General features: G+C 53.0%; 2 protein-coding genes across 6 annotated transcripts in view; one reads left to right on the top strand and one right to left on the bottom strand.

The window, feature by feature from the left end:
• SMG6 (SMG6 nonsense mediated mRNA decay factor) overlaps positions 1-25,236 on the bottom strand; it is a 119,752-nt gene that overhangs the window by 94,014 nt on the left and 502 nt on the right. For 2 of the 4 annotated variants that reach the window (XM_063342483.1, XM_063342484.1), the window contains exons 1-8: positions 22,641-22,762; positions 19,903-21,664; positions 17,649-17,841; positions 16,843-16,953; positions 15,317-15,423; positions 14,137-14,215; positions 12,719-12,829; positions 11,838-12,050 (exon numbers count right to left, since the gene is read on the bottom strand). In XM_063342483.1, the coding sequence (XP_063198553.1) occupies positions 11,838-12,050; positions 12,719-12,829; positions 14,137-14,215; positions 15,317-15,423; positions 16,843-16,953; positions 17,649-17,841; positions 19,903-21,664; positions 22,641-22,722 (2,658 nt within the window). In that variant the 5' untranslated portion in view covers positions 22,723-22,762. The other 2 variants (XM_063342486.1, XM_063342485.1) reach the window with 2 other exon arrangements.
• SRR (serine racemase) lies at positions 22,797-25,204 on the top strand. 2 transcript variants are annotated; one of them, XM_063342494.1, is made up of 7 exons: positions 22,797-22,988; positions 23,387-23,522; positions 23,728-23,831; positions 23,904-24,023; positions 24,134-24,208; positions 24,430-24,639; positions 24,927-25,204. In XM_063342494.1, the coding sequence occupies exons 1-7, from the start codon at positions 22,836-22,838 to the stop codon at positions 25,122-25,124; spliced, it is 996 nt and encodes a 331-aa protein (XP_063198564.1). In that variant the 5' UTR covers positions 22,797-22,835; the 3' UTR covers positions 25,125-25,204. The 2 variants fall into 2 exon arrangements, with proteins under 2 accessions (XP_063198564.1, XP_063198565.1); XM_063342495.1 differs by lacking the exon at positions 22,797-22,988 and adding an exon at positions 23,083-23,192.

Raw genomic sequence — 25,236 nt, 5'->3', positions numbered from 1 at the left:
AGAAGAAAGCAAGACCCAACCTCAAGAGACGGTGCGCTGACCAAAAAGGGTTGAAAACGGTGTCTCCCACCCCAGCACGGAAAGACTGGAAATGCCACCGCGGGGGGGTGCTGGAAAAGGAGTGCTACGAACCGGGCTGGGAAGCGGAGCCGCCGCGCTCGAACCCAGCACGGACCCATTTGGCTCACTGCGAGGAGCGCACAGAGCTTTGGCACCTGAGCATCAGTCCCAGCTGTGAAGGAGGCACCAAATAAGGGAAGGATTCTGGAGCGGTGACTCCTGGGGAAAAAGCATTTCAAGTTAAAAATTGTTACTTCAGGTTTGGAAGTAAATTTCAGGATCTGGTCTTTATCAAGCGAGGCAAACTTTCTTCAACATCAGCAAAGCATCTGTGGAGCAGAAAGTGGTGTCAGAGTCAAAATAGGCTGCAAAAGACAAGTCCATTAATCAAGAGACCAGATGCAAAACTGCCTGTAACAAATGCGCCGTCTCCACCGGAGTGGAAGGGACTGGAGCACAGCGGGACGTTCTCCTGAGTCTAGGGGTCTCCTCGGTGACAAGGGGTTGAGATACAGACCACAGAGCCACATAGCTCCGCTCCAAAACACGTACCACACTCATCCCAGATATTTTCAGGGTTTCTTGGGCAGCCAGGCTTTTCCAGGCACAGCTTCCTTGCTGAGAACTGCGTGAAATAACATCCAGGCACCCAAATCATGCCGTATTCTCACTCCTAGCTCAAGGGCTAGATATACCATGTTAACTATTAAGATTATCCCTCTCTTCCGCAGGCAGCTCCTTCAGAGCTTTGCACCACCCAGCCCAAGGGCAGCAGCGAGACCACTACCTCCCCCGGAGACGGCCTGACAGATACGAGCCTGAGCCTTTATCCAACGCCATCCCAAAGGCGCAGGGCACAGCTCTGCCTGGTGTTTTCCACGGCAGTATCTCACTGAAATAGCACCGAGCGCTGACACAGAGCTTCCCGAAAAACCCAAGACGCTGCAGGGGGCTCGACTGGCGAGAAACCAGGAGGAGGTTTTTGCTGCTACAGGTGCAATCGCAACAAAGCGCTAGTGGCAAGTGCTTTGGACAAATGGCTACCTACATAAAGGAGGCAAGACAAAAGGGCTAGTAAGATCGTCTGGCATTTTTACAGTATTTACAAGATACCCACAGAGATGTGGGCAAATTCCAGCTGGGCTAATTACCATAATCATTCCTTTTCATACACCACCTGCAACCACAAATGGATACTGAGCCCACCTCAGCCGCTTCTTGCCACGTGTCCTAGTGCAGGTTTCTGTTTAACAGCTGCAACGTCCTGCCCTGAAACGGATTCATTTCTGTAGCATTAGAAGCAATTCCAGTGAGAATCCTGATGCTTAACCTGAGACACCGCACGAAGGTAAAATCCAATTTGCTACGACATGGAAGAAAGAGGGAACCCTGATGTATTGTGGCCTTGAGGCATAGAAAAATTCATTTCCAGGTAAAGAGACCTTGAGACATTCCTGCAGCTTCCTGATTTTTTGGGCTGCAGCAGCTCCAGGACACATCTCATGGCTATAAGAGTTGCAGTCTATCAGAGCTGAAGTCCCCCCAGTAAAACCAATGAGCTTTTGATTTTTCCCTTCATCGCTGAAGGGAGCCGGTGAGACGAGAGACACAAGCAAGAAAATTGCACGCTTTGGTAATCAAAAAAAATCAAGCAGCGGTAACTTCACTGGCAATGAAACAAACATCTGACCTAGAAATAAATTTAACATTACTTAATAACGGATTTACTAGTGGAACTTTCAATTTAAGGAAAACAGGTCAAAGAGAATATTTATACGCACGTTATTTCCTTTTCAACCAAATTTGTGTCTAAGTTCGGTTTCTATAAATTAGTAATACATAACATTCTTGATAAAAATATTACCATTACATAGATTAAAACCTGATTAAGTAACCTCTTAAAAAGCAGCAGCCTTCAGAGACCCTCGCTAAAGCGGACGGAAAGAGGTCGGTAGGGACTCACTAGCAACGTTTTTAAATCGACGAACCGAAAGCAAATTCTGCTGCCAAACTGCCTGCGACACAAAGGCGAACGGAGCTTCAGGTAACGATGGCTACAGCGCGCTCACACAGGCTTATCACGATCGCTTCAAAATCTGGGGGTTTCCAGCATCAAACGTCACGTTACGCATCTGGGATCGCGTAAAATTAAGTCTGCGGGTGACCGTGCCCGAGGCAGCTTCTCCCGAAAGGCTCTAGGGACTACAGCGGCTTACTTCCCAACGCAGTGTCCGGTAAAAAGGGTTAACGCATCCCTTAGACGTACAAGCAGGCACCGGACAGCACAGTTACATCTATATACGGCACTGGCGACGCTGACACTGAAATACCACGTCCAGTTCTAGCGCCCTTATTTTTATTTCTTTCTTTCTTTTTTTTTTTTTAAAAAAAAAGGATGCTGAAAAAATTGGGAAGGATCCAAAAAACCAGCCATAAAAAGTGATTCAAAGGCTAGAAATGATGTCTCGCAGTGAAAAACTTAAACAGCTCAATCTGTTTAGTGTATCAAAAAAGACCGGGAGGCGATTTGATCGCAGGGCGCGAAGCGCCTCCATGGTACTTAAGGGCTCTTTACACTCGCAGAACAGCAAAGCACAAGAACAAACTGGAAACGTTTACTCTGGAAATAAGGTATAAGTGTTTCAGAACCAGCGCAATTATCACTGGAATGAACTCCCCAGGAAAAGGGTGGATTCTCAAGGCTGGATGTCTTTCTGGAAGTTTTGCTTTAGCCAAAGACAAGTTATTTGGCTTCATACAGGAGTAGCAGGGTGAAATTTAAGGACCTGCGATATACAGGAGATCAGACTAGATGATCTAATGGTCCCTGCTGGCCATAAACTCTACGAATCTATGCAAACATGCCAGAGAGTCCTCAGCTGAGATATCAAGTTAACTTTCAACACAAAACTTTTCACAAATTGGCTCTGGTGCTGCAGGTCGTTCAGGATACGAGCTCAGCTCTTCAAGGCTGCATCTGGTTAAGCACCGACAGGGAGATGACCCAGGCAGAGCCGTTCTTTGTCCAGCAGGTAAAGGAGGAGGCCACGCGCTGTGCGCTGAAGCAGCTCCAACCAGCAAAAAGCAGCTCATATTCAAACACACGCTGTTTGCCAGGAGTAAACAGCATTCCCTTCCTGCAATAGAAAACCGACACCAAGAACCGTGTGATGAGTTCTGGTCATAAGAGATCTCCTGTCGATGTAGCTCAGGGTGTTGTCAGCCTTCTTCACTACTCCGGAGTAGATTATTGGTGGGGTTAAAGCACGAAGGAGAGAGATAATATGAGAAATTACGCAAGGTGAAGACGGAAGAGATCTAACCCTGAAAGGCTTAGGATGGAGTTAGGCCAACAGAGAAGACATTTGGACAACAGGCTGAGCGGAGACGGAGCTTCCAGGAGGATGACAGCATTATCGCACGCAATCCTCACGCTCCCGCTCTCCCAGCCCTGCTCACCGGCAGGAATAACGGCAGCCGCTCACAGCCAGCCTGTGCCCAGGCTCCCACTACCTGGAGGTAGTTGTCCGCTCAGCCGCATTCCCAGAGTATTTCTGGAGCCTTCACTTCTACCTGAGCAGTGTATCGCAGGGCACGAAGGCATCTCCCTCTCCGCTTTGAATCACGCAGCAATGAAATCTGCTGGGGAGGAAGAGTAGAGCCAAGGACAGAGGAAATGACACAGATTCCAGCAGGTTCCACTCCCTGATCCTCCGGAAGGAAGTTTCTTTCCTAATACCCACCTCCACAGTGGATACGAAGCCCGTCTGGAAATGGCTCATTCAACACTAAAGAGAAACAAGCGCTCCCCCGTGCCAGAATTAAAAGGTCTGGCTGTGGAAAATGAGATGCCCATCCCAAAAAGCGTACAACAGACAGCAGAAAAAGTTGGCGTGGGCCAACTTCAGACAAAGATCAAGGTTAGAATAACCGAAAAAAAAAAAACCAAAAAAACGCTCAAGAGAAATCACTGTCTCCAGCCTTCACCCTGCTCTGGGGGAAATTTCCCAGCCCTGCTATTAGGCATTTTACTTCCTTTACCTCTACTGCCAATTCTGGCAGTATTCTCGTGTGAAGCGCGAACTCGCCCTCCCCAAATCACCCTGCAGTGCCTGGATCATCAAATCCGCTGCCACGAGAAAGGACTAATGTGCAGCAGCAGGAGGGGGTTTGGTTACACACAAATCCCTGGCTGATCAGCACCAGCAGGAGAGGAAATGAGGAAAGAGTGACTGACAGGGAAAGGCGGTTTCTGGATGATTGTACTTGGTTTTAGAGTATGAGAAGCTTGTTGGAACTTGAAGTCTCGCCCCCCCTCACCGCAGCCTCTCTGAGCACTGGGATATAGCAGAGCCCCTCGCGCAGGCATAAGTCATTCATGTCCTTGTAGCGCTCCCACCTCTGATCCACCACGATACTTCTACACACATTAGCACCAGATGCCTGTTACCGGAAGGAGAACATTGTCGGTGTCTCTCCCATTCGAGTAACATTAGTCCCTGCCTTGTTCTTCGCAGTTAAATAAAACCACTGACATGGTCTAAAAAGAAAAGAAAAGGAAAAAAAAAACAAACCAAAAAACAAAAAGATCAACACCAACTTCTGGAAACTCTTACCGATAGCTTAGCCTTCACTTTCTGGGTAGTGACAAAAGGTCAAGTTGCGCTGGAAAGCAACATGTGGGTTCTACACGACATGCGTGCACAGGCTAAATCAGTAACCAGGCTCTGCGAGCTCTGCCGAGCTCCGGGAGCTTTAGCGGAGCAGCACTGAGCATCCACAGACGATCACGAGCTCGGACGAGGTGCATCAGCGTTTCTGGTTGGATTGCTAACGCAGGAACTGCAGCGGAGAAGGTTTTTTTATCAGCATTTTAAAGTAAAAAAACAGAGTTTATTACAAAAAGTGCAGGGAGGGTGCACAACTGGCAGGCAAAACCAGCCAGTGCTAAGCTGCATGGCTGAATGTCACGTCTCAAACCCAGAGAGGCTAGAAGTGTGGTTTTAGTGTTTAACCAGTTTCAACTGCAGCCTGGCACTCTTTTACTTCCTCCGCAGAGAAGTCTTCTCACTGCTAGGGGAAAGAAACCAACCTTACCACGCGAAACCAAACGGCTAGAGTAAAAATAAAGCCCCAAGGTGGTTTGGTGACCGAGGTCACATTAGGAGGCGGAGGGGTTGCAGGCTGGGGAAAGCACTCCGAAATACTCACGCTGCCAACCGAGAAAGAGATTACAGAAAAGGAGGTAGGGCAGAGAATTAACACGAGTCCAGCCGTGAAGAGGCTGAGAAGGCTCTTTCACACGCCACCAGCTCCCCCATGCTCAAAACAGTTTGTAAACCGTTTCCTAAACACAAAGGAAAAAAAAAAACCCAGACCTGGTCCTGACCTCCACGAATGAGTAACCAAAGCCAACAGCTTCCTGCAAGCTCGCAGGAGCGAGGGAAGGAGAGACTGCCTGGGCGGGACAGAGGGAACTCCAGGTTTCTCCCCCTCAAGTCCCGCTTTGGACACAAAAATCAAGGATGCAACACCTCCTGCTGCTTTTTCATCTGTGTGGTGGAGAAAGGACAGAAATAAGGAGGTGCCGCCCCTAACTGATTACTGATGCCTATGATTCCCACCCCAGAGAGCTCCTCTGCTGGTTTTTGTGCCGCAGGGGAGGCTCGGCAGAGGCTCGCAGCGTTGCAAAGGTGCGGATCAAATACAAGCAGCAGGCTGGAGGGGAAGCACTGCCTTCCCTTAACAGCAAGGGCAGGCCATAACGCAACACACCACAGACGGGATCACTCGCGTCAAATACTAAAGAGCACTTAACCGTAGAGGAGATAAACTTCCTGGCTTAACACAAGCCGCCTTCCTGTACCAAGGTGCTGATGGCAGCCTGATCCAAGGCCTCGCTGCGAGACCTTGTGTATATCCCGCTGCCGGCTCGTGCGCTGAGAAAAACCCGAGGGGACACTCCCTTCTGTGTCCCCTCCCTTTGGGGACACACCTACGTCACGGCTCTGGTGTGGCTCAGATGTTTAACAGGCGTGAGAAATGGCTTCAGCAGAAAAGCCTGCCGGGCATCTCCAATAGCGGTTTCCGTTCCCTCCACTCTCTGCTCAGGCATATAGCGTTGGGTGAAAAAAGCCCCGAAAGCCAGCAAAAGTCAGCACAGGCTTCCAGGGCATCGTGTGCAGCCTGCAGGGTTACCTTTCTGGGGAGTCACGTCCCAGCAGCAGGGAGAAGGCAGGCATGCCTGCACTTTCATACTGCCCATCTAAACCAGCAGCGCAGCCTCGGCTGCCCGGACCTATTTTCCAGATTAGAGACTCCTAAAAAAGGACCATTTTGAACACTCTACCCACCTGATGAGATGGAGGTAGTAAACGAGGGAGCCCTGTACTTCATCCGGTACGGATTATTTGTTAAGAGCCTGCACGGAAGAGAAAAGATCAAGCCTCATCTTCCACTGTCCTGAGAAGAGCCACCCAGCCACGCTGGCAGTCAGAAAAATGCTCCCACCAGCCCGGCAGCAGACTCAGGGGCAGACACTCCAAAAACAATTGAGTTTCCCAAGCAGCCTTTTATCCACGCATCCGTAGGGAAGAACAGCCATCGCTATAGGGAAACATCATTTCCAATTTTGCCTGTCACTTACATTTAGTCATGTGTAATGGAAAAGAGTCACAAGGCAGGAAAAGAGCCGAGGGTGAGGGAGCCGCTCCGAGTGAACAGGTATGCCTCTGTGGTGTATTCAACGCCAGCAGAGTTGGGCCACGCTCACAGACGCTCTGCTCACACCACCGCAGCCTTTTAACAAACCAGACGCCCCGAGGACCACAGGGAGTGACAAAAAGGCAACCCCAACCTCTGAACATCGGTCACCACCGCCCCCAGGTGCAACTGGCCCAAGCAGAGGACAGGCTGATGGAGCAAAACGGCCAAGAAACCCCCACCAAAATTGCTACTAACGTGAGGTTTTTGTCCTGCCGCCCCCTAGAAGCGCCCCTCTCCAGACGCAGAGCCCCAGAGACAGCTCTCCCAGAGGAAAAACTCCACTGCCTGAAACCAGCCAGGAGAAGGAGCCAGCCCAGCCATCCCAGCAGCTGCTGCCCAAGAGGAACCAATGCAAAAGGAAAAACGGATGTGAAATGTGCAGGAGCTGACAAGGACAGTGACCCTCTTCGCTAAAAACACATGGCCTCTGTTGAGGCAGCCCAAAAGTGCCTTCTCCAGCCTTGGACCACAGCTGGGCTGCAGAAGGGTAAGTGGAGGCAGCATCACGGTGCACAGGTGAGGCAGGAAAAGCCAGAAATAAAACCAAGCAGGCAAGAAGAGCTGAGAAAAACGGAAGGTGAAAATCCTTGGAGATGCTTCATCTCACAAAGACACAAATCAGAGCAATGTGAAGATGGCCCCAACCAGGCCCGAATCCCGACCTAGAGGGGAAAAAGCAGGACAGCTCTCACTGCCTCCACTGCTTTGAGAAGGCAGCGCAGAGGCCCATCCAGCTGCAGAGGACCATCTCCCTGCGTGCGTGGCACTCATCTGATTTTCTACAACTTGGGAGATGGAAGGAGATGAAGAGGTTCAAGAGACCCGCTACTCGTCTGAAAGACGATACAAACCAGCAGCCAAATACAAAATACAAAAAAGCGCCCAAAGATGCCCGCTGCTCACAGCTCCAACATCGCCGCTCGGGCCCCTGGTACTGACACCCATTACCAGCACAGAGTGACACCTCAACATACAATAAGTTCCCAAAGAAGAGCACAGCAGGCAATAAAGAAGAAACACAAAAGTAAGAAACCTTCTACGTTCAGCGTATGAAAGAACTTTGTCTTCTTGGTTTTGGTAAACCTACTGGTAGTATTCACTGCTCACTTGTGGAAACCCTGATGCACTGTCCATGCCCCCTGCTGCTGAGAAGAAAGCCTGTGTAAAGAAATGGAGGTTAAAACCTGCTCTGAACTTCAGAGATAATGATTCCACCGCAGTTTCTCTGATGTTGCAAAGGGGTTGTTGCTCCACGGGCACCTAGCACCAGGGAAACGCAACACTTCCGTCCCTAACCAGGAAGCTGGGGGAAAACGGGAAGGTTCCTGCAGCCAATGCAGAAAGCTGAGACAGCACATCTTGACACCGGCCTCTAGCTTCCCTGAGAGCTTTTTGGGTGGCCCTACCAAACTTTTGATGGCTCTACAAGACTGACCTCTTGCAAAGAGGCTAGCAGACTTAATTCTTTAATGATGCTAAAGTATTCAGACATCTGGAGAGAAGTATTATTCAATTACTGTTGTGCCAAGGGAAAAACTCTCTTCCCTAATCTTAGCTGCAGCTATGGAGTAATCTTTATTAGTGCATGCACGCTGCGTGATAACACAAGGAAGTATCTACTGCAGAGCACAGGCAGCAGGCAATAACTACTGTGGGAACCTTAACTCAGCATTTCCTGACAGGGGTGATTAAAATCTCAAACTCAGTGTAATATTAACACTTTCTCAAGAGACTGACAGCACATTTGCCCTGTTTACTTTACCAATTCACAGTCTGCGCAGTAAGCTGCATACGGTACTATCAGATTTAGGATTGATACAGACTCACGGAAAATGAAACCAGTGGTAGAGAAGAAATGGCAGAGACTCAGCTCCTCAGCTCAATTTGCCCTATCCAGCTGTTTTTTAAAACAAAAGCAATACAGCTGTTCATTGATCCAGCTGCCTTTTTTGTGTTTCTTATGGGAATCCCACACAAAGTGACCTGATACTGTCAGGTAAGCAGGGATCGGCCTGGACTCTCCTGCCACTGCACACCTAGAAACACGCAAGGTGTAACGGACCAGAGAACAGCCATTCACAGAGCGAAACCCCAAAACGCTGCGGGCACAACAGACAAAACCTTAAGCACAAAACAGCCAGGCTGCAACCCAAACGCTTCTTCAGCTCGCTTTGAAACTGTCCCATGCCCTCTGTGCCAGCAGTGCCAAACCCAGTTAATGTGGAAGGGGCCAAACGGAGATGCACGCCCCTCGGTGTGGACAGATGTTCTTCTGGCTCTGCATCTCCCTAGAAAACATGATGCAGCGAACTGTGAAAGAAGCAGCTATGCCAAACCTCCACCTAAACACACAGTGCTGAGGCAAACTGCCAGCTCCGCACGCCACCTTCCCCTGTCACAGCAGCGGCTGCAGTGTGAGCTGGCCTTCTGCAGACTCGCCATCGCGCTTTACTAACTCCATACAGCTGGCTCCTAACCCTGAAATAGAGTAATGATGGTTGCGTCTTTGTGTAGGGCTACAGAAGGAAAAATAAAGTCAGCACTGAGAAGAGACACGTGGGCATGTGCGGAGCAGCCTCTCTGCTCGCTGACGGGGACAGCATGCACATCAGCAGGTCCTGGGAGAGTTATCATTCAGCATCTCCCTGCCAAGCGTGCCACCACATAGGACTGGCACCTGAGCGCCTATACAATGAAGAAAGGGACCACTGAGGACAGAAAACGTCCCAAATCAATTTCTTGTCACCTGTGAAACAGCCAGCATCTCCACAGTAAAAACACCAATCACTTTTGGTTTGGGCTGGGTTTGAAGCAACAGTCTCCGTTTGAAAGGCAGAAGGATCCTCTCTCCCACGCTTCCGCCCACTACACGTCCAGAGCTGTTAGGGTCTGTACTTGCGGTGTTATATCTGCTTCTGGAAGCCGAACACTTTCCTATTCTGCCCCGTAAAATTCCCTTCTCTGGCCCAGAAACAGCTGCCGAAAAGACTGATGCCCGAGGAGCTACCTGCAGAGCACAGCTTGCGGTACAAACGAAAGAACGCAGCTTGCCTCAGCCTTTCCAAGGGCTAAAGCCGTCAAGGAAGGAACCAAGGTGGCAACGGCGCAGTTTAGAGCCATTTCCCCGAAACGACAGGTAAGCACTGGCACACATCCCCTGGGAGAAGAGCTGTTCCCCTCCGCCCGGCTGGGGGACGCGGGCAGAGGTGCTGCCAGCATGGGGGCTGCTGCCTGTCCCTGGCGCAGGCAGGGCCCTTCCGAGGCCAAACAGTGCCACACAGTGGCAACGCACGGTCTGCTCCGCTCCTTTCCAGAGAAGGAGCTGCAAACCACTCCGCCATGCAGCGAGGAAGAGGGTAAGAGGCTACAGCTTCAAGGAGCGAGGAGTCCAGAGCTTCCCGAAGACCTGCTGTCTTTATCCAGCCCGCAGCTTCACAGCACGGGAGCTTTGGCAGTGAAACAGATTTAAGTTTTCCTCTCCACCCGGTTATTTTGGTGACACGGCCACGGCACAGCTCCACAAGCGGTTGTGCCAATGCACGTGGAGTGCTGCACCGCGGCACCGCACCAGGCACAGGCAGCCCAAGTACAAATATTTTTTGCCAAAAGTGGCAGTGCCCAAACCTGTGCCCTCAGCTCCCCCCGCCCTTTCGCCGTGGTATTTCTGATCACGCGGCCCCTCACTCTAAGCGGGGAAAGCTTTCCGCGAGCCAACGTTTCAAATAGGTGAAGAAATCAAGACTGATGGCAGTAATCAGCCGCGCAATCTGTGCGGGGGTTGCCAGCAACCTGCACTTCAGAGAGCGCAGCCCCCCGCTGAAGAGACCGAGGGCAAGCTCTAGCAAACGGTGCTGCGCTACAAACAACAAGATGTCACTGCCCCCTACTTTGCTGGCGGTTACGCTCCCTCACATGGGAGCGCTGCAACAGAGAAACTCCCAGTGCCTCAAAAACACTCACAGCGTCTTATGTCAAAGCATCTTCATCAATGATTTATGGAGAGGCTAAAGCTTGGCACGGTCCTTTCAATGATGCTGAGGAAGCAAAGGTCTCCAGAAGAGAAGCTGAGAAGAGGGAAAACAACCAAGGGCAGTAACGTCTTAAAAATGCTGCAGCTATGTGCCAGAGCTTATCTTTCAAAACTCCAAGACTTCACCCCAGTTCCACCCAGCTGAAGTCACAAACTAGTTATAAAAGTGCAATCGAATCTGCGAAGCTCTGGGCCCCACAGCCTGCCGAGAAGGTCTTCCCAGTTCTGCTAAACTCACATCCTTAACAGCCATTTTAGGACAGGCAGCCCAGAGCTCCCTGGCAAGTTCTCTTACGAGCCGCATGTGCCAAAGCAGTGCAAGGATTCCTGGAGGATGAGCTCCCAACCACCACTGCCTTCGCCTGCATTCCTGCGCCTGACAAACAGAGTTCACTCGGGCTCCTCTTGCAAGGTACAGAGCTCAGGCAGGCGCACGAGAGACGCCAGTAGTCGATTCGTTTTTTATCCTTGCAAAAGAACGGCACCAGTCTGACCCCTCAGCAGAACCAGTAATGCAAATATGACACCTACGCTGCAAATTAAAACCATGGTTTTCAGGTTCCCAGTGCAAACCTCTGATCATCTGGCACTGGGACAAGTGACCCACTTGCAGAACAAGCCTCGGAGCTTACAGGGTCACTGTTAACCCTGGTCTTCAGCATCTGACCTCATTTCCCACCGGCAACCTCACCCAAGTTAGAGCCCTCAGCAGAGGCATTTTACAGCATCTTCTGTTTGTGCCTCTCCTAGTCCGTATCAGCCACGCCAGCACACGCTGCCAAGAAATGGATGGTAACAACATGCCTTAAACATGAGAGGCACGAGGTCACCAGCTCCTCAGCCTGACCCAGGCACAGCTCCCATAGGGGAAGCCAAAACACTGGAAAATTTAGCAACAGGAAAGCAAAACAGATCCAGTGTCATTCCACCGCATTCCAAACACATGACACGAAAGCCAACTGCTGCCTCCTGCGGTACTCACGTCGCTGGGGCTGAGGTTCCCAAGACCGTTGTCCTGCTCAGAATCCCTGCCGGACTCGTGGCCCTGGGAGGAGCGGGGGTGGGAAGGATGGATCCAGATCTCCAGCCGCGTGGCATCATCTCCAACTTGTCGCAGTGTGGATTTCTTGCCCTTCCCCCGGCGGCTGGGGCTCAGATCCAGCACCTGATGTTTCCTCTGCTCCATCTGCTCAGCCTGGGCAGACATGACAGATTTCAGATCACCCAGGGATCAAAGTTCAGGAAAAGTACAACATTTTATTTACATGGAGAAAACAGCGCTTCCCCCTGCTTCAGAACTACGGTAACTCACTGACAGGTCCAGAATTTGCTTTCTGACCCTGTACGGACAGTGCAGGTGAGAGGTTCTCAACTCCAGCTGCCCCGGGAGAAGAAGAGCTGTGTCCAGTCCTAGTGGCATCTGACAGCCAGTGTGCTGTATCTTTGACTTGGGGTGTCCCTCTGGGGCACAAAGGGACTGCAGCCTCTTTTGTCCACCCCCATAGGTGTGGGGCACCTCTGGGATAAGGCAATGATCATGCTGCATGCCACGGCCATGCTGCAAACCACAGCAACCTACAGCTCTTGCTGAGCTTAGCTGTTTTACAGTTTGTGACCCAGAAACGAGAGATTCGGCTGCCCAAACAACCCCAAAAGCAGGCTGAGGAGAGGCAGAAAACGACATCACCATTCCAAAGGCTGTGTCTTTCATCTGACTCCCAACGTGGAATTTCTTAGAAGTAGGTAAGTGGTGACTTCAAGTCCAAAAGCCGTCATCACCCTTGTCTCTGGATCACAGCTCTCCAGCACGGGAGAGCCAACGTGGGCAGCTGCAGCATCCTACAGCCCAGCTCCAAGACTCACCTTGCGTTTTGTCTCTTCAAACAGACTCATGAGGCTCTCCTTGGCCGTGAGGATGGGATTGCTAGCTGCCAGACTGCGCATGTAATAGTAGACGGCATCCAGCTTTCTCCTCTGCAAAAACACAACCAGACTCAGCGCTGCCGCTCGTTCTGGGGCATTCAGGGCCAAGCCCCCGTATCCTTCGCCTTCCCTGTCCCTCAATACACGTGCCACCTCCCTCTATAGCACCTGGGACAGACCGACATGCCGACAAACAGTACGACAAGCAGGACTTTGAACTCTCCAGCCACATTCACAGCTACATACAAGCACCAGCAGAGAGCACAAGCCCTTTGCCAGGATTAGGGAGCGCAGGTGACACCGCAGCCTGCGGACTTCGCTTGCTCTAGCCCTGAGGCTGCTCCAGAAGCCATTGACCCCGAGGCTCGCACAAACCAGCTTCTCACCCAACATCGCAGTAAAAGACTACAGCATAAATACTGAATTCCTCACAGTTCAGGAAATAACCCCTTTCAACATTACCATGAAGATGGAAATGACTCCACGTGAGTTTTACAAACAGCAGAGGTCCTGAAAGACTGAAGGGTCTGCCAGACTCCTGCCGGCAGGGGGGCAGGATGCCCCCATCTCAGCCTCTGGGCTCAACCCCTCGTGCTCAGGCAACTTCTCCCACAGGGAATACCGTGAGAAAGCACACCCCAAGTCTTTATGCTACCAAGACACACAGCCATGCAGGGTTTTGCCCACATGCTGCTGGCTTTATAGGCCGTCACAGAGAACAGGACACTTTGCTGCTCCGAGCCCCACACCGGGAGCGAGAAAGGTCATTCCCAGCCCCAAAGGAAATGCTCTTCCCAACCCTGCAGTTTTGAGTGGCTCTGCTTTAAACCAACATTTTTCAGTGTCGCGAATAGGCAGATCCCTACCAGCCCCTGTGTCCCAGCCTGATACTTCCATTATCTGCTGACAAATCTTTCTTGAAGCAAGTTTTCCTGCATGGCTGGAGTAGCCAGCAAAACTGACACCTAAGAAAGTCGTATATGGATGTCGCTTAAACCAGTGCCCACAGGTTCAAGGAAGACACGGCAAACAAAACCAGCATCCTCATGGCAGTACAGTCTTGAGCACAAAAATCCCATGCAAAACTTCAAACACCACCCACTTTTAAAACATCTGCACTCTCAACAGCCCACAGAACAGTCCCCAAAATGCCGACAGCCTGAGGGAGAAGCGTGTATCTAACAAAGCTGCCTGAGGTCATGGCAGCTGGAACGCACCGAGCACGTTCTGCCATCAGCTTTTTTCTAAAAAAAAAAAGCACTGCCCTAAACAATGCCTTTCTCCAGCAGATGGAATCTCACAGCGATCCCAGAGGCGCTCTCTATGCTTGCTGCATCCTTGCACGATAAGCATCTTACCGTGTAGATGGCCAGAAGCGCCAGCTGGTTGTATGGGCGGCCGTTTTTGGGAGCAATTTGCTGAGCCTTCAAGTACCAGCTGAGGAAGGAAAGAACCAAAGAGAAAGAGTTACTGAAAGGACATCAGGTTGCCGTCCTTGCTGTTAAGAGCACAGAATTCCCCTCGCAGCGTTGGCCGTCCCGCAGGGAACGGGCCCTTTGCACAAGTGCCCTCTGCCTGCAGGAGCGCGCACAGGCAGCGAGCCTGCACCCGGCCTGGAGGGGCAGCGGGGGCACAGGGCAAGAGAGAGGGGCAGATACAGCTGCAGAAGGAAATGTTCTTGGCTCAGCCCGAAGCCGGAGCCAGCAAGTGCTGTCCCCGCTGCAGCCTCAGACACAGAGAATATTTCCCCCTCGGTCCCCTTTTTAGCTCCACGGCAGCTGGCACCAAACCCTTCTGGCTGCTGAGCTTGTTTCCAATATTTTCAAGACACTTAACCATCCCGAGAGGAGAGGCATCCAGTTCAGTAGCAGTCCATCCATCCCTCCATTCTCCTCTCTATTTTCCCTCAATTGTATTATCCACTCTCCAGCTTATACCATGTCACACGGATCCACCAACGCTGTTCAGACACACCAAGGACCCGCCACGTTCCCCCCAGCCTCCCTGAGATACCAGCACACTCCATAACGTCCATAGACCCCAAAACAGACAGCTTTCCATGCCCTGCCCTTCTAACCCCCACAGATTTCAGGGCTCCATCCCCCACGTTGGGCTTACTTGCCCACCCCACCAGCCTTTGCTCCAGAAAAAAAATATCAGAAAAACAAGAGTAACAGGAAGTGCCAGTAAGTAACTCCTGATGCAGTCAGAATACATGGATACGTATGGGAACCTCTCCCAGCTGAAAAAGCTACCAGAAAAATACAACAGCCTTTCTGCCAGCCCCAACAGCATAAACCCTCCCTGCTGCAGGATCGGCACAGGACAACTTCCACACTACATGGCTGGATCTGCTGGCTCATTCCCTGGGACAGCAGAACAGCCCAGGCTACACCTTACAGCTTCACAGAACTACAATAAAATAAAAAGGCATGGAAAGACTTCTTTGGCTAGAGGCGAGTTTAAGCGTGAAACCAGATACACCCCTTGTAGAGAGAAGAGGAGCTGTGCTCAGCGCTACAGCGAAGAACACAGTACCTGCGTGCCTTTCCGTAGTTTGCGGTGTCATTTGCTTGTTCTCTGTATCGGCAAATGTCCCCTTGACAAATCATACACCTCTGAGCACTGATCAGCGCATACTTCACCTGGAAAGAAGCATTCAGTACATCATGTGGGACCCGCGCAGCGCTGGCTCACCTGCAGACCCAGTGAGCACACAGGGACTGCAGAGAGCTAAGAGGAGGTCAGTGGCACACTGAAGGTCTCACAAAAGGGCAGCAGAATTAAATGACAAGGCTCCGTGGCACTGGTTCAGCATTTGTAAGGGCAAGCCAATCCCCTAAACACCTCCTCTCTTACAACAACGTCCCATCTCTCTCCAGAAGAGAGTTGTTCAGTCCATGACCAATCTGAGGACAGCTGTTAGACAAACGCATCTCTCTGGGAATGGAGCTGGACTAAAATATCCCTTCCCAGCTGTCCCTCGCACCTGCACTCGCAGCTCAGGGCAACACGCTGTCAAGTGTCAGGGAGGAAGCGCAACTGTTAGCTTTCCTCATCCGTTATTCTGGATTCCACAGACAGAAATAAGAGATGTTCGATATCCAAGGCAAAGCCAGGGTACCTTTGGACACTTCTTTTCCCTTTATTAGCCCTGGTCACAGAGGAAGCTAAGAAATGTTAATCCACCAGAGTCGGTTCAACAAGATCTGTAACAGATTCCCTGCAAACATACAGACATGTGTTCAGAGTACAGCTGTGTGGCGGTGTGCTCTCCCCTTTTCCCCCCGCCCCGGCTCCTGCTCAAGCCATGGCCATCAGCGGGAGTTGTGATGAGTTGCACTTGAACTGGGGGAGATGGCTGGCAACATAACCAAAACGCCGCCTGGAGTGGGAACCTCGGTATCTTGTTCCCATGCGAATATGACTATAGTCAATTATCTTACGCCATAAATAGTGGACAGCCCAAGAGCCCCTTGAGCTCTCCTGCATGGCAGGGGGCTGCACGACAAGACCTCCCCTTGAGTGGGGATGCTCGCTTAAGGTTCTACTCCTTGAGGTTGAGAGATTCCTTGCCGCAACAGATTCTCGGTAAGCGACTAATAGCACGCTAAACTTTGAAATCTTAGCTAAGTGACGTAAGGATTGATTGCGCATATATAATCCTTTAGACATAAACCGTTGACCAAGTCTGGGACTAGGACTGGATCCAGCCGCAGCCAGACTCCTCTCTGAGAAGGAGTTTAGAAAGCCAGGGGGTCCTTTCTGAACCTCGTGACTCAACGGGAGGGTCTCCCTGAGAGCTTGTCTGACCCCGGCCTCTATGCAGTAAATAATCAAGTGTACCCTGGCATCGAACCTCGTAAAACACTGTCACATTCACTACTAACTTTGTTAAATCACTGTTTTATGTTAATAAACATTTCACTACTTCTCTCTTACAAGTGAGGTTAATCACTCCGCCCGTGACAAGCTGCCTACCTCTTGGCAAGGGCAGCACATTGAGTTCAGCATGTTGCGTAAGATTAACAGGATAAGAAGTCTCCAGGAGGAAGCCAACCTACCATTTTCCTCAGAGGCTTGCTGCGGATGGCCATCCCGTCCATATAGTCCTCCAGCTTGAACTGGTACGACATCTGCAGCTTCTGGAGTAGGCCATCAAAAAAAGAAGTGCCCTGCAAAACACGCACATACTTGGATAGTACAGTCCTTCTGATGACAAGCACAAAATCACCACACCATCCCTGCCACGTGGAAGAAAGAAGGTCCCTCTCCCTGAGATTTGGGCTGTTTTCAGAAAACAAGGGGGTCGGGGGATCTCCAACCTCAGAGGTTTTCAAGACTGAGCTAGACAAAGTCAAGACTGACTCGATCTAGTGTTTGAGGAGTCCTGCTTTGAGCAGGGGGTTGGACTAAAGCCCTCCAACAGTCCTTTCCCACCAACCTGATTCTACAAAACACATCCTCTCAGATCTGTCAGCCTGCCTTCTACAAAGAATAAACTGAGCTGCACAGTTTAACGGAATGGCTTTTAAACAAATTTGATAAAGATGGCACAAACACCTCGAGGAACGTTTCTGTTTATTTCCACTTCAGAGCATCGTTTCATTTCAGCTTAAATCAATTCCTAATTAACATAAACCACAGCAAAACAAGCCTTGTTTACATTGTAACAGATGTCCACCTGGACACCTGCCACACTAAACCATAATCCGTCTGAGCGTTCTCCTTGCACAAGGACGGCCTAAGGCACACAGAGATATGAACAGGATCAAGAAGGCTAGTTGTCCAGTTACACCATCCCATGCTAAACGGCAGCCAATCCCACCCAAAGATTTAGTGGAGTTTGGGGATGTTTCTCTCTTCTTACCTCGTCCAGAAGCTGGAGCAGTTTGTTCCGAATTTCTTGGGCATTTTCCCCCTGAGGGTCCTTGAGAAGCTGCCGGAATTTCTCAATCACCTGGTAAAACGCGTTCTTCCACAGCAGCTGGTCCACGTTCTGGGTATCGGAGAACTCGATATCCATCAGGATGCACCGTTCGTACAGCTGTAGCATCTCCACCCTACAGCGAAACACAATCAGCGGTCAATACAACAGCAACTGCCCAGCCTGGGCCTGAGCTGCCAGGGAACATCTGCTGAGCCACCTGCTGCCTCTCATCCAGCGCGCACGAGACGTCAGCGGCTCAGCCCGCTCATACGCTACGGCAAATCGATGCTTCCACACACGTCCCAGAGGGAGATGGGAGCTCTTGCAATCAAACACTCTTCCGGCTCCAAGAGGGCAAATCTGAAAGTACCAACTCCCTTGTACGTACACATCAGAACGGATCAGGGTCTGGCAAAGAGCAAGGAGCTCTGCTACAGCTCTGCCACTGAGAAGAGCAAGGCACCAGCGCCTCCTGATACTAAACCAGAGAAAGCGTGCACTGCCAGGCTCTGCTCCTTCTGAGCACAGAGTCTGGCTGCTACAGGCCAGGAACAAACACTTGGAGAACCGGAGGGGCGGGAGAGGTCTTGCCATTAACATGATCCCCACCTCCCTTCCATCCAACCAAAATAAACAGCAGAAACAGAGACCCTGATTCCACAAAAATTAATGAGTGCTGGGAATGTCACACCTGAAGGAAATAAAACCTCGGAGTTCCAGAAATCACATTCCCCTCGCCAGCCACCTACAGCCTTGCCCGGATGCTGGAGCGGAATTCCTCCCCCAAATTTAATAAAATAGTTGCAGGCTAGAAACAGCACCGCAATATGTGGAGTTTATGGTAAAGGGGATCCTCAGCTGTTACTACTTTGGCAGCCTTACCCCTTGCAATGCTTTCCACACTACAGAAAACAGTACAACAGCGTAGATGGTAAAGCCTGGAGTGAAGCCAGATGGCAATGCCTGGAAGAACCTGAGCGAATACGAGAACGATGCTGGCGGGCTCCTGTGCAAAGCGCAGAGCATGGTCGAGCTGCCCGACTCCACGGAGTCCCCAAACCCCACACGCACGCTTGCACAAACACCAACCAAGAGAAGCAGATGTTTCTGCAGATGGACATCCGATAAGCAGCACTTGCATTCAAGAGCCTCAACACAGCTCCACTGGCTGGCAGCACGCGCAGGCAGGAGATGCGCTGAGACGGACGGACGCTGCTCGCAGGGACGGGGCCAACCCTGCCTATGCGCTCAGGGCATTGCACAGTCCTTCCTCTCCCTCCGGACAACAGCTCTGGGTGATCTCGACACCTTGGGAAAGACCTAAAACCTCCAGTGCTGCTTCAAGCACAGACACAACCCCCCCTGTGGTCTATAGCTCAAGTCCCCAAAACACAGAACAAGCCCCAAAATGAGCTCACCTGCTAGATCTGTTTCCAGTCAGCTCTGAAAATAAGTCTTCGGAGAAGCCCCAGAGACACGGAGGTCACAAGTAAATGTGAAAGATGCCAAGTAGAAACTTGCTACAGCCATGTTAACTACCCTCCAGAGCACCAGTGTCACTTCCCTCTCACTGGCTTCACCAGGCTACTCCCCCTGGACCGCCGCATGTCACAGCATCGAGTGGCGTCAAGAGCAAAACTACCCGGCACTTGAAAGGCGCTGTCACTGTTACACAGGAACTCATGCAACACTTCACAAGCACAAGCCGACAGTCGCCGCCCCTGAAGCCCGCAATGCAAATCAGACAGCAGATAACGGAGGACAGGTAAGAAAGCAGAAGTCCGCCAGCAAATACTGAAAGCACATGAGAGCACTGTAACTGAGAGAGACCGGCTCCAGCAAGAGCAAGAACAACCCAAGCGCTGCAGCGGGTGCTCATCCTGCTCCCTCACATCCCTGCAACGCAGGCAGGGCATTCCACAACCACAAGAAGCCCTGGCTTAGCTGCCAGCCCAGGCAAATGATATCTCCACCCACAGTTTCCTTCCAATACCCACACACCATTGGTACATGACAAACAGTCCCAGCACATCAAAAGCTAGCGAGCCAGTGCCCCATCTCCCAGTCTCCGAGACATCGACGCCTCCAGTATACCAGATCCCCAAGGAGACACCATTCTCCGGAGAACAGTTCTGGTGGCAGTTCACCCTGGAAATGACTTGGTCACACACCCCTCTACAGCCCAGCCACAAACCTCAGCTGGGCCATCTTCTCCAGCCCCTCCGGGCTGATGCGGTCTCTGGAAAGCAGATTGCTGAGCTGCTGCTCCTGGTTCCCAGCCTCGCGGAGGAGTTTGCCGAGCTCCTGCTGCTGCATGTTCCGCATCTGTTGCTCCATTTCGGGACTCAGAGGAGTCGGGGGGAGTGGGCCGCACAAGTACTGCCCCGCCTGGCCAGGGTACCCAGGATAATAGGCTCCCGGGTACACACCGTTGCTTGGACCCATAGGATACTGCAGGGAGTACCCACCGTAAGGATACTGGGGGCCTTGACCGGAGGCTCGAGGGTAATAGTAAGGGTTGTCGGAATTTTGGAACTTATAGTAGGATGTCTGGGCCTGGCGGGCTTCCCCCCAGGAGGTGGGGCTCACTTCATCGTCCGTGTCTAAGAAATGAAGCTGAGCGGTCTGGCTCTTCAGGGCGGGTTTTTGGTCCGGGTTGTTCGGGTCCCACAGCCTGCGAGCAGTGCCACCTCGGCCCCTGCTTCGGGGGCCTTTACTCCCAGCCCCGCCGAGCAGGAGTCTGGGCCCAGGGTGACTGGGTTCGGGGGAGCCCGCGGTGCTGGCAGAGAGGTCTGTGTTGGCAGGCAGGAACAGAATCCCACGGCCCCTCCCTTGGGGCTCTCTGCTCTGGCTCCTCGCCTCCGAAGTCTCTGAGTCATTGCAACTAACAAACGCCTTCAAGGGCTTTTTTTTATCTGTATCTGTCAGACTGACATCTCTGTTCATAGTCTTGCTGTCAAACGTGACTCGAAACGGCCCCTTGACTTCCCTGCCATTGCTGCTCCATTCACTCTCACTCCTAGAAGCTCGACTCTGCTCTGAACGCGTTTTCTTGTCTGAATTCCTGCCGGAGACATACGCTTCTGCCTCATCAATTCTGTCATCATCCAAGGAGTCAGTGGAAGATGCAGAGAGCTGCTTCCTAGGACGTATTCTTTCTCTGGCACGCTCCTGCCGCCTCTCCACCCCGTCCACGAGTGGGGCTCCGTCTACGCTGTTGTTGCTTCCAGCTGAGCTTGTGCTGCAGGTGCGGTATCGGCTCCGCCGCTTGTCAGAGCGGGAGTAGCGTTTGGTAGAGCCCAGCTTCCCCTGCATCACCTCATCGCCTGTTCTCTTTGTCCTGTCGCTTCGCTCTAGTCTTCTTCCTTTTTCTCCCCTTGAGGCTTTCATTCCTTCCCCTGCCTGGCTTCCCTCTCTATCCTCCTTGCTTGATTTGATTTTCCTGTTATTGTCTTTTCCAGCGCCTTTCTCAGTCTTTTCATCTCTCTCGACTTTCAGCTGCTCCATCTTACTGGTGACTTCCTCGGTAGCTGACCGTAGGGCCGGTTCTTTAGCAGCTGAATGCAGGCGTTTCCCAGGTTGGTAGATCTGCTGGTCCGGCTTCTTGGTTTTCCTGGTGGTCTTGGGACACCACTCATCTGGAGCAGGCTGCTTGGACAAGTTCTCCTGGCTCTGAAGACCACCTTTAGTCTCCGTCTCTTCATTTTCCTGCGAAGGACCATTCTGCTTAGAGCTGTCACCTTTGCTGAAATCCTCCACGACCGGAGCCTCTCCTCGCGAAGGGCCCTTGTCGCTGGCACTCTCCTCCTCAGCTCTGCTCCTCTCCTTCTCTGAGGCCTCATGCTTTGGTGGCACGAGTTTGCTCCTCAGCCGGGAGAGGCCAGGCTTGTAAATCTCCAGGTCTGGGCGTCTGTTGTCTTTGCGATGCCTCGGCTCCTTCGCTTCTTTCATGTTTTCTGGGGAAAAAGGGAGAGAAGAAAATTACACCACAAACCAGCCAGCGACAAAAAAAAAAAAAAAAAATCACATCAAATATTCAAGGAGAAATATCAAGTAAGGGCAAAAAGCCTAATACCCTCAGGGCAGGTCCAAGAGAACAGATCTGAAATTCTCTGACCGGCTTTACAGGAAATGACAGAGCACAAGTAGGAAATGAGAAAGTATAACAAAGCTGCTCAAATCCTTGGCCTGACTCACTTCCAAAATACATCCCGCAACCGTTTTGCCTCAAAGAGCCAGCAAGCTGAGAAAGTGACAGAGAAAGCACAACGCGTGACTTGAACACTCTGATGCAAGTACCAGACGAAAAGTTTTAGCGTTACAGGTTTCAGCAGCGGCTGCCTGCCCGCTCTTGGTGCGGGAGGAGCCTTCCCCGGCAGCCCCCTGCTCTACCAACAGGCCATTTTAAGTCAACAATGTGTTTTTTCCCCCTTGCTTACAACCCAATAACGTTTCTCTGCTCCTTTCTGTAACTGGATTTACGCAAAAACTCGTCAGAAAGCACAGCCTGGGCGATACATAATTAGATATTTCACCAAGCCGGGCTGTTACACGCTGTATTTCCCCAACTTTACCCTCCCATCAGTCCCTCGCCCCGGCCCGCGCCACCCAAGGAGGCCACCGCGACCCGGGGCCGGGTCCCGCCGGCGGCAAGGGGGTCTCGGGGAGGGGGCAGAGACCGACCCGACTCCGGGGCAAAGCCGCGCCAGCCACCTCTGCCCTCCCCGGGCGACCCCTGTTCCCCGTGTTTGTGTGCTCTCACCCCGGCGACAACCGTGTCCGGGGCGACGCGGCGGCCCCCGCCGGGGGGCCCGGCCCGCCCCCGGGCAGGTGCCGCCGAGGGGAGTTGGGGAGAAAGGCCCAAGCACCAGCAGCACCCCCCTCGGCCCCCAGCTCCCACCACCGCCTCGCCGCTCCCCGCTCCCCCCTCACCCCTCCCGGCGCGGGCCTGAGCCGCCACCATGTCCCGCAGCTCGGCGGCCGAGACGCGGACGCGCTCCAGCCCCTCCGCCATCTTCCCTGCGCCGCGGGGCGGGACGGGCGGACGGCGGCCGCGCAGGGCCAAAAACATACCAACACGGGCCGCGGCGCGCGTGCGCGTTGGCCCGGCCGCGCAGGGCCGCGCACATGGCGGCGCTGGGCGAGGTGCGGGCGGCGGAGCGGCGGCTGGGCGGGCGGCTGCACCGCACGCCGCTGCTCACCAGCCGGGGCCTGGATGGCCTGGCCGGCCGGAGGCTGCTCTTCAAGTGCGAGCTCTTCCAGAGGACCGGCTCCTTCAAGGTGCGCGGGGACGGCGGCACTGAACGCCCCCCCACCCCCGGGGGCAAAGGGCGCTTCTTGCAAATGAGAAACTCGCTTTCCGCCAGCACCCACCAGCCCTCGCTGCAGACATGGCTTCTGCCACCCTTGGAGGGCGGTGAGCCCCTGGCCCAGGTTGCCCAGAGAAGCTGTGGCTGCCCCATCCCTGGAGGGGTTCAAGGCCAGGTTGGACGGGGCTTGGAGCAACCTGGGCTGGTGGGAGGTGTCCCTGCCCAGGGCAGGGGGTGGCCCTGGGTGGTCTTCAAGGTCCCTTCCAAACCAAACCATTCCATGATGATTCTGTGATATTCCCTACCTGTCCACAGAGCCCATCACGGCTCCCGGGCAGCGGCACTGAGGGTGTTGCTCTCTCCTTCCAGATCCGTGGCGCCCTCAATGCGGTCAGGAGCCTGGTCGAGGAAAGCCAGCAGACTGGAAAGGGGCTGCCCCGGGCTGTCGTGACGCACAGCAGTGGAAATCACGGCCAGGCGCTCGCTTGTGCAGCTCAGGAAGAAGGTAACGCGTACCCCAAGCTCCGACTCCGTCCCAGAGAGCAGCCGGGCAGCAGGCACAGGGGTAACTGCAGAGCTGGTTCCTGGGCAGAGGCAGCTCCAGCTGCCCAGCTCTGTCCCCATGGAGATAAGCAGGGGTGTCCCTCACCTGAGCATTGGCTGCTTGCGGCTTTTTGGCTGTTGGATTTGCCTCCTCTTTTGCCATACAGGGATTCCTGCCTACGTCGTGGTGCCCCGGACAGCCCCGCGCTGTAAGCAAGATGCCATCCGTGCCTACGGTGCCACGCTGGTGCCCTGTGAGCCCAGTGACAAGGTAAGGCGCATCGAGATCAGCCAGCGACAGGGCCCAGCCAGACTGAGACACCATCTGCACTCTTTCCCTTAGTCCAGAGCCGAGACAGCAGCTCGCATAGTCCAGGAGACAGGAGGAGTCATGGTGCACCCCAACCAGGAGCCGGCGGTGATCGCGGGGCAAGGCACCATCGCCCTGGAGGTCCTGGAGCAGGTAAACGTACAGCCTGGCCCCAACTCGGGGCTCTGCTCCTCGCAGGCGGGGGCACAGCAAAAAGGGGGTACCCGAGGTGCCAGAAGCACTCAGGCTTCCTTTCTGCACAGGCACCCGAGGTAAACGCAGTGGTGGTTCCCGTCGGAGGAGGAGGAATGATTGCAGGAATAGCAGTTGCCGTCAAGGTAGGCAACAGCTTATCCGGGAAGCGATGGCTGCATCTCCCCCGGGAAGGGCAGGCCTCCCAGAGACAGGCAGCAGCTTTTCTCTTTAGAAACGGAGAGAAATCTCTGGGTGCCTGGGGTCTGCAGGGCAGCAGCATGGTGTAATTAGCCCCCTGCACACGCAGCAACAGCGGACAGGCACACACTAATTTAAACCAAACGGCTCCTCCTGCTCTGCGCAGGCTTTGAGACCAGACGTGAAAGTGTTCGCTGCCGAGCCGTGCAATGCAGACGACTGTTACCAGTCCAAGGTAAGAGGGGAACTGACCCCCAACCTTCACCCGCCGGACACCATCGCAGACGCAGTTAAAACCAGCATCGGACCAAACACGTGGCCCATCATCAGGGATTTGGTTGATGACGTCCTGACAGTCTCGGAGGAAGAAATCAAGGTAAACGCTCCCGGCTCCCTTCTCACGGTCGCTGCCAGCAGGCAGCTGCCTCCATCCACGCTCTGCCCCTCCGCTCTCACCCCTCCGCTCTCCCAGGGCAGCACAAGCCCCTGTGCACCACCACAGCTGTGTGACACCCACACTGTTTCCAGCTGGAAAGGGCTGGCGGAAGCTCTGCTCTCCCTTCCCAGAGCGCTGCAGAGAGCTGTGCGCACGCAGTGCCCTCCGCAGCCCTGGAGCAGCCTGTACTTGCTGCTGGGATGACAGCTGCTGCTCTGTCCCGACAGCGAGCAACGCGGCTGGTGTGGGAAAGGATGAAGCTGCTGATCGAGCCAACAGCGGGTGTGGGAGTGGCGGCCGTGCTCTCGGAGCGGTTCCAGGCAGTCCCCCGGGACGTGGAGAACGTTTGCATCGTGCTGTGCGGGGGAAACGTGGACCTGAGCTCCCTGACCTGGCTCACAGACCTCCCTGGGAAAGCAGAATGAGAACGGAGCCACGTCTCAAGTGGCGGAAACCTCACTCTGAATTTTTACAGTCTGGTTTGTGCGCTACTAAAAACAGATAAACAACCCCAAATGTTTGAAAGTTTTTGTGGAA

This window comes from Chroicocephalus ridibundus, chromosome 7 (genome assembly GCF_963924245.1).
Source record: "Chroicocephalus ridibundus chromosome 7, bChrRid1.1, whole genome shotgun sequence".
Classification (NCBI taxonomy): Eukaryota; Metazoa; Chordata; class Aves; order Charadriiformes; family Laridae; genus Chroicocephalus; species Chroicocephalus ridibundus.
Note: the sequence above shows the minus strand (reverse complement) of the source record. Positions and strands in the feature narration are given on the sequence as shown.